The 8,917-nt window shown below is 39.9% G+C and overlaps 1 protein-coding gene across 1 annotated transcript; it reads left to right on the top strand.

Moving 5' to 3' along the window:
* Window positions 1-3,114: 3,114 nt before the first annotated feature.
* On the top strand, window positions 3,115-7,011 carry LOC119294144. The gene is made up of 8 exons (XM_037572395.1): window positions 3,115-3,233; window positions 4,211-4,308; window positions 4,412-4,549; window positions 4,655-4,774; window positions 4,855-4,976; window positions 5,056-5,331; window positions 5,495-5,625; window positions 6,724-7,011. The coding sequence occupies exons 1-8, from the start codon at window positions 3,196-3,198 to the stop codon at window positions 6,860-6,862; spliced, it is 1,062 nt and encodes a 353-aa protein (XP_037428292.1). The 5' UTR covers window positions 3,115-3,195; the 3' UTR covers window positions 6,863-7,011.
* Window positions 7,012-8,917: the final 1,906 nt, after the last annotated feature.

The raw sequence follows: 8,917 nt of genomic DNA on the forward strand, positions 1-8,917 counted from the left end.
CATAACTACTCTCGCATGGTGGTTAGTGTGTAAAGGCCAAAGGCAAACTCAGAACAAATACCCAAACATGTTAGTGCATTGGGGGCTCGCGGAGACGAGCAGAGACTCACGATAATGTGACCCCGTCGCCCCGTCTCATGGACTTACGGCAATGGCCCAGAATGCTCGGCCGTGCCTCGTAGAAAACTCACGGGTGCTCTACGGGCCCACCCGACTTTTACATCAGCTCGCGGGTACCCCTCAGGACCGACCCGACTTCAATAATGGTCTCAAGTAAAGTCCGGGTAACCAAGTGTCCAAAACATCAAGGGGGAAAACCCGAGGAATCACCCTCGGTGGATTCCACTCGATGTAATCATCAAGGTGAACGTGGGAGGAATCACCCTCGAGGTCCACACTTGAGAGGTTGCACGACAGAGTCATATCAGGAGTGGTCAAGGAGGAACCACCCTCGATGACCACGACCGAATAGCTACACTACAGAATTATCATCAGGAGTGCGTTACGAGGTATCACCCTTGGCACTCGATAGTAGCTCTGCAGAGTGGAGCAACAAAAAGGGGTGTGATGCGATGTGAGGTGTAGGGCTCTGGTCGTCGATCACGTTGATCGAGTCATCGATGATGAAGCAGGGACAACAAGGACAAGGTGGGGGTAACTGATGGATCACTAACCAACCTATACTAAGAAATTTAGGATAAGAAGGTTACGAAAGCAGGCTATGCATCAGAATAGGAGCAATCAATTACAGTAGCAAAATCCAATGCAAGCATGAGAGAATGGAATGGGCAATATCGAAATGATCAAAGGCGGGCTTGCCTTGAAGCTCCGCTGAAAGGGAAGAAGGGTCGTCGTCGACGCAGTCGATCACACAGGCATTGGCAGTAATTTTTTTTATTTTTTTGGTTTCGGCTTCGGTTCAATGTTCGGCTTGTCGGTTTTTACGCCCACCCTCCCCGGAATTTTCGGTATAGGTATAGATATTAGAATAGACCCGAAAACAACCATATAGGCCCAAAAGCATGAGGGCCCACGATGGCCGAACGTGCCACGAGCCGGCCCATATACTAAAAGAGCATGGCACAACACGTTAAGTAATTGGCGGCGCCATGCACAGGGGCAGCTCGACTGGGCCGGCCCATGAAGCTGCACCGCGGGTCGAAAGAGATGGCAAAAATAAAATGCAGGCACGGCAAGGATTCGAACTGGCGACCAACTGCTTGGGACCGCGCAAACGTACCCACTACGCTAGACTAGTTTAGCTAGCTGAAGAGCAACGCACGAGTTAAAGTACTAACATATGACTTGTGTGTTGTAGCGAATAGGAACCAATTACTGTAGCGAACCCGAAATTGGTTGCTATATTGATTTTTTTAAGTGTAATTTCTTATAGCGACAGTTTGCCGCAACAAGCGTCATATAGGATATTCCGTGTTGGCGTACCTTCTCATCTTACACCCGCTCCTAACAAAAGTCCAGTGCTACGAGAGATCGAACCAGAGACCTCCAGCTTCACGCAATGTTCTGCTAGCCAGAAGAAACAACCACACTGAATGATTAAACAACAACACAACTCTATAAGAACCAAAAAGCAACGCGGATCCAACATTTTTCTTTTTCTTTTTTCTTTCGTTTTTGATTTTTTTTGTTCGAAATTCCAAAACATGCTCTCTGCACTGACGCTAGCTCACAAATAAGAGAAAAATGTTATGTTTTCAAAAATAATCCGTATATTTCTAAAAATGTTCAGGATTCTAAAAATTGTTCACGTCTAAAGAAATCCGATTTGCTTAAAAAAGAATGTTTTATGAAACATGATCACTTTAAAAAAACAAATTTTGACAAAAACACAAGCATTTTCTAAAAATGCGAACAATTTTTGAAAAGCACCAAAAAATATGGGAACATATGGACTTTTATTTGAAAACAGGAAAACTATTTTGAATCTCTTAACAAAACTATTAGACAAGAACATTTGTTAAAACTGCCAAACAAAAAAATAAAATGTGAACATTTTTTGCAAACAGAAACAATTTTAGGAAACACCAAAGTTTTTTGAAAACATGAACATTTTTTTAACTGTGGAACAAATTTGGAAACATGAATAATTTTTTAAGACAAGAACATTTTTTAGTACGAGAACAATTTTTGAAATTTGCAAACAATTTTTGGAAACACAAAAGTTTTTTGAAATACGAACATTTTTTAAACCGCAGAACAAACTTGGAAACATGAACAATTTTTGGAAACCCAAACATTTTTCGAAATAGAGAACAATTTTTGAAATTTGTGAACAATTTTTGGAAAAACAATTTTTTTCTGAAAAGACGAACATTTTTTAAAACTGCAGAATCAATTTGAAAACCTGAACAATGTTCGGAAACATGAACATATTTTGAAACTCCCATTTTTTTGTAAAATACGGATTGTTTTATAAATAATGAAAGATTGTCAAAATACAGGATTGTTTAGAAATAATACGAAAAAGGAAAAGGAAACAAAAAGTAACAGAAAATCAAAATAAACGAACAAATTTTGATTTTTTTTATTTCCGAACAAAAACTGAAAATAGGAACATTTTGTGAAATTTAGGACATATTTTGAACTTTTTGAAATTTCTGAACATATTTTGAAAAACGAAAAAAAGTGAAAAAGGTAAATGAAGAAAGTAAAATAAAAGAAAAGATAAACAGGAACAGAAAATGAAGCATAAAAAAGAAAAAACGAAAAAACAAAGTAAAAAAACCGAGAAAACCCGAATGGAAACAACACAGGAAAAACTCGGTTCAGGGAACCTACTAGAAGGTTCACAAAACCGTTGGCTGCACCGTGTAAAGCTTGAAGTGGGTCGGCCCAATTATCGTCGCTCTCGTACTTGCCCCTGTGCGAAACCCAGACAATTCGCCGCAGAGAGCGGCAAATAGGGTTTTCCAAGTAAACCGAAAGTAAATATGCCGTGCCAGGCAAGTTTAGACTTGGGCCGGGCTGGGTCTTCGAGCATTTGAGAGAGAGAGAGAGATCAATCACCCCCTCCCCCTCCGCCGCCTCCGCCTCTGCCTCGATTTCGACTCCTTTCCTCTCCACTGCCCCTTCTTATACGGGACGTTCATGAGGCGCCCCCGCCCGGATCCAGCCCCCCGCCGTTCTTCTACCAGTGCTGCTGGCGGCGTCCACGCCGCACTCCCGTGCCGCCCGATGCCCGCTGCCACCGGTGGTCAACCAGCCGGAGGAAGGTAACCCCTACCCCCAAACTCTAATAAATTTCCTAACCCTAAAAGCCTTAATGAAAATTTAGGTGACTTATAAGCTCGGTTATCTTATCGAGCCTTGCCTATAGTTAGGATGGGCAAACTAGCCCAGCCGAGCTAGGGTTTCGAGGCAAGGCATATTATTGGTTTGGTCCCCTTGCTCCCGATGGCAAAGATTTTCATTGTTCTTCGTTTGGATTTTAACTTGACGAGATACATTCATCACTTTGCCATGAGGTTGAGGTTACCAACTTCCCTCGACTGGCTCAATTATTGATTTGCGTATAACAGCTTCCGTATAGACATATCTATGTATCTATTATTCTGCTTATTAAGTGCTTTGAAGTCTTTGATCAAAATATGTGCAGTGCTTAGTACAAGAGAAGAGGGGATTCAAAAAGGAAAAAACATGACAGGTAACAACAGAAATCTGTTTTCTTAACAAAAATCGTAGTACATCAAGTTATTTGATTAGTGTCATTGAATTTTTTTCAAAAGTACAAGTCTCTGATCAAAATATGCACAGTACTGACAAGAGAAGAGGAGATTAAAAAATTGTAGGAAAAAACAGGACACGCAAAGCAGGTCAACAGAAAAATCAGTCATTAGAGCTGATGTTTTAGCTGTAAAAGGAATATGAAAGCTGCTATGGTCACTGCTAGCTTTTCACTCACCCCCACACTGCCTGCAGCACCTGCACGCCTTGCCATGACGGTTCCTTGCTTTTGGCAGAAAGCTAGCCCATCAAGGCTAGGTGGGCTATTTCTGTTTGGGCAAAGGATGCAAGCAGCCCCTTAGATTTTTGTATTATCTTAATGCCTTATCGCTAGCAAATCTGTTTTCTTGCTGTCATCTCAGCTAGTTTCTCACTCTCTTTTTAGGTTAGTTGAGGTGTTTGATGTCTAATGGTTTTTACAACCATGCTCTACTTGTTGTAAATGACATTGTTTCATCGACTCCAGGGTTGGGAAGATGCAGAAAAGCATGCGCAAGCGAAGAGGCAAGCACATAGGTTGCTTTAACAAAAAGCAAAATGCTAGCAGAACAAAACTTATGCAACGTGAGTCTTCATACTTCTATTGCCCCTGCAAGTATTTTTACACAGCCAAACTGTTGTAGCACTCACAATTGTTTACCTGTACCATGTTTCTTTAATTAACTAGGACCTATCCATCCAGATATTACATTTGAAGATGGATTTGGTAACTTGGTTAAATCCTGTCAAAGTTCCTCGAGTGAACGCACCAAACAGATTGAGTCAGAACTATCAGAAAGTTTTGTCTCCCTTGCTTCATTTGTTGGTAATTAATATTATCATATGCCCATTATTTTCCATTAATTTTCTGAGTACCCCTTCATTGTTGCAACCACTTAATTTTCAACTGACATGTCGTTTCTTTAAACAGATGGTACGCATGTGATTAACTCTTTTGAAGAGGAATTTGAGGACAATACCTGGAGCACACTCAGTGAAAATGTTGCTTTAACTATGTCTGAATGTGTCGTCTCACTTGCTTCATTCAATGGTGATTTTTGTTCGTCGTATTCTCGCTTTTGTTTTTCCTTGTTTCCCCGATTATTATTGACCAAATTATGATGTGTGTAGGAAATTCAAGGTGTTTTGCTTGCACAGGCGTATATATAAACTGTAATCCCGTGAGAATCCTTACTACAGCAAGTTTGGTTAAAACTTCTGGCGATGGAAACAAGATTGATGATAACTTGCGGGTTGGTATTGGCAATGCGCATCATTGTTTGTGCCTTTTGTTTGTCCGTTTATGACACTGGTTTAACCTTATCATTGCAGATTGAAGTGCACCTTAATAATAAACAACATGTCACGGGGACATTGAAACATTATGATCTACGCTATAATGTTGCAGTTGTTGAGATCATGGGTTCCTACAGTTCTTGTGCAGTGGATGTGGAAGAGCGTATTTCTTTCACCCCTAATATTGAGGTTTTAGCTGTAGGGCGTCTCTTTGAACGTCCAAAATTAATGGCCTCAAGAGGGGTGTTAATTGACAGAGAAAGCAAACTTGCTTGCGAAGAGCTTGGGATTTCCACTTGTAAAATCACCAAGGTATATGTATATTTTGCCTGCTTGTATGTTTCGCATGTTGCAAAATAATTATTTGTATTAGAAATATGATCAATGCATCATTGAATCTGTGTATTAATTATGCATTACCATTTTTTTGCATCCCCTTTTTCTGGTGTCACTTATGTCTTTCTTTGTTCTATAGGCTGGGATTGGAGGGCCTCTTATTGATGCTTGTGGGAATTTGATTGGCATGAATTTCTTCCATGATGAAGAAACCCCATACCTACCGAGGGAAAAAATTCAGGAAGTCTTGGGATATTTTGATGAACAATGGTATGTCTTAACATCTTTTGTAATGGTATAATGTTGAGATTTGAGGAAGCTCTTTTTGATGCCCTGAGATTTACATGTTGTACATGGTTTCTGTTCCAACAACATCCGCAGTCTTCACAATTTTCCACGCTCTTTACCATCCCAAGATTCCCAACATTAAGTAGGCATATCTCGCTTGGATATATAGTAGCCCGAAGGCTCAAGTTCTGATCTGCAGCTTACTGAGGCTATGATTCCATGGGCTTATCAATGTTTCTACTCCTATTGGCCTCCTATGTAGGAACTTGAGAACGCAAGAATAGGTAAGAACATGGAATCAGATGCCATGGTTAGTGAAATCCTATGAATCAGATGCTAGAAATCCTACAGGATTAAGTAGTCAAGAATTAATCAATTGAGGTATTTGAGTGATCTACGGAACAAGTCTAGGAAATTTAAGGCCTCTTTTGGTTTAGAGGAATTTTGTAAGAATTCTAAAGGGTAGGAATTTAGTAGGGATTTTTTTTCCTTTGGAGCCCTTTACTTTGTAAGAATAGGTTCCTATTCCTATGTAGGATAGGAATCAATACTTCACATTTTCAAAGGAAAGAAAACATTACTCTAGACCCAATGAAAATTTTCCTATCCTAGTGACATCTTTCCATAGGAACTGAGATACATGTCATCTCACTTATGATAGTTTGCTTGAATTCAATTACAAGATTGAATAACCAAATGAGGCCTAAATGATGATTAAAGTAGAGGGACCAAGGGGGAGTAATGTTGCTTTGAATGCTTTATAAGGAAATGAAGGAACAATATCTGAAATTTTAGAGCTCATTCCGAAAATCCATAGTGCTTAATTTGAAAACCCCATAAGGTTTTCTATGATGCTTTTGTTAATGCTATATGTTCCCACGGGCCTAGAGCTGTGAGCTTAAAACCAAGACAATGTTTTTTTTCCCTCAAAAAGAAAAAACTTCCTACTCTACAGTATGGTTTGTTGGGAGACGTGTACTTTTTTGTGATAACATTAAGACCCCATTAAGTCGACCCCTCGTTGATTAATCTGATTCAGTTATTGATATTAACATTATTTTTTTCTTTTTGATTTTGTAGCATGTCGAATGACAGTTGGTCTGAACCAAGAGATCGTTATTATATACCAGCTTTCTACTCTATACCGTATGGTTTGTTCGGAGATGAGTACTTTGATAACAAAAAGGATGCATATTCTCCGTCTCCGGTTTTGTGTTGAGACTATTGTTGGTTGTTGTCGCCCCACTCTATGAAGTATGGACCCCGCTTGTTTTTTCTTTTTGCTGGTTAGTCCTTGTGAAGTCGAGACTGCGACATATTCTGAGGCATTTGCACTTAATTGTAACCTATGTGCTTAAAGAATCCTAAGCTAAATCCTTGTTTAGTTATGTGTTCATTTCTGCCAATCCCATTGTATCTCAGATACACATTGTTGTCCCATACTACAAACAAAATAGTCAGCACAGAAAAGTGCTTGGAGTAAAATTTAGGGCAGCAAAAAGTGATTTTCTTTTTGGCACCAAAAAGTTCTACATCTCAACAGCTGCCCTAAAGTAAATTTCTTTGGAAAATGATTAAAAACAACTACTGATCTTTTCCTCTCCAACCTCACGTGGCTCACGTCAGGCTTCCTACCACTCCCCCAACCGTATCTTCTCTCTAAGGAAGAAGCTCCTCCACCGATAATTCAATCTGGAGAGAGCGGCGATTTGGTGCCTGGACTCAGAGGACATGAACAGTCCCATGATTTGGAAGGGGGAGAAGTTCAATTTTATTTTGTGGTGTAATGGAGAATAAAACTGTTTTCCTTTCTTTTGGACCATTTCTTTGTTTGTGCGAGAGAATCTTGCACCCTATTTGCAATCAATGCAGATTAATACCGAAAGTACCCTTGTGCACCCGAGCTCAGATGCACCCTCGTAAACAGTAAAATCAAAAAAAGTTAAAAAAACAAGAAAGTCTGAAACTTTTTGGAGACAAACTTTGACGAATTCTGAATATGCATGCTAAATTTCATGAAGAAACAACATTCCGAAAATGCTTCCGTAAAAAAACAAAATTGACACTTCATGTTCCCGTTTACGGTAGCATTTTTTTTTACGGTAGCATTTTTTGGAATGTTTCTTAGCACGCATGTTTAGAACTCCTCAAAGTTTGTCTTCAAAAATTTCAGTTGTTTCTTATTGTTCACGAGGGTGCATATGAGCTCGGGTGCAGAAACTTCATGTTTGCATGTGTCAGCATTATGGGCTATGGCTATTCATGAGTGACACATTACCGGAGGTTTGGGGACCTAATTAATCACAAGTGCCATAAAAATGAGTGTTGTGCCTGCATCGATACATGTCTGCAAGCACTGCAATGAACACACTGGCTACCAAAAACCATCGAATCGGGAAACATTGAACTCCATGACCCCCTTGAGGCTTGAGCACCCCGATCCAGAACTCTCCCCCCAAAAAGTCGACATGCTAATGTATGAAGAAGGTGAAGAGACGTCAGCTCATTCGGTAATACCCAAATAAACAAAAGACGCGAGATCAAATAGTGTCGAGATGATAACCTGCGAGTCCCCGTCTATGCTTTTCCACTGGCCACAGCTTGAAGACGGGCTACAGTGCGTCAGTGGCTGCGGGCGCACTGTGAGCTGTGCGTGCTGTCTTTTTACAAGGAACCCCTGCCCTTTAATTAAATGTCGCAAAAATCCCCTAGAAGTGTATATCCCTCTGATGGCTAATTCCCCTAATTCCCAAAATAAAAGGGTCTATGTTGTCTTTGAAACCCCAACAAAAGCAGCAGTTCATTCATGAACTATAATGCAGCAGAAGTTCATTCATGAACTAACACTATATGTGATCTATAAGTGCAAATCAAAGGGAGAGGAAATCATGAAGATCATCTGCAGCAATATTCAGTGATCTATATGACTATATTGCAGAAATGTTCAGATGACTATGTTGCACCAATATTTGGTGATCTGTACTATTCAATACAACAAAATATCAGTTAACTATGAAGAACAACTTAGTTATCTACTTTACATACACTGCACACAGTCCTACATCTCTAATGCATTGCACTTGCACACACTCAGCACATATATCAGTTCAGTGCAGCGCACACATTCAGTACATCACCTGTCATGAAAATTCAGTTAACTATACAATCAGGTGTCACCAAAATTCAGTTAACTTCATCTGTACCCAAAATTCAGTTACAAATCTTTCTAATTTTTCAGTTCGAACAATCTCCAGATTTGAGCAGAAATGACGAA

The sequence above is a fragment of the Triticum dicoccoides genome, chromosome 4B (assembly GCF_002162155.2).
Source record: "Triticum dicoccoides isolate Atlit2015 ecotype Zavitan chromosome 4B, WEW_v2.0, whole genome shotgun sequence".
NCBI classification, from domain to species: domain Eukaryota; kingdom Viridiplantae; phylum Streptophyta; class Magnoliopsida; order Poales; family Poaceae; genus Triticum; species Triticum dicoccoides.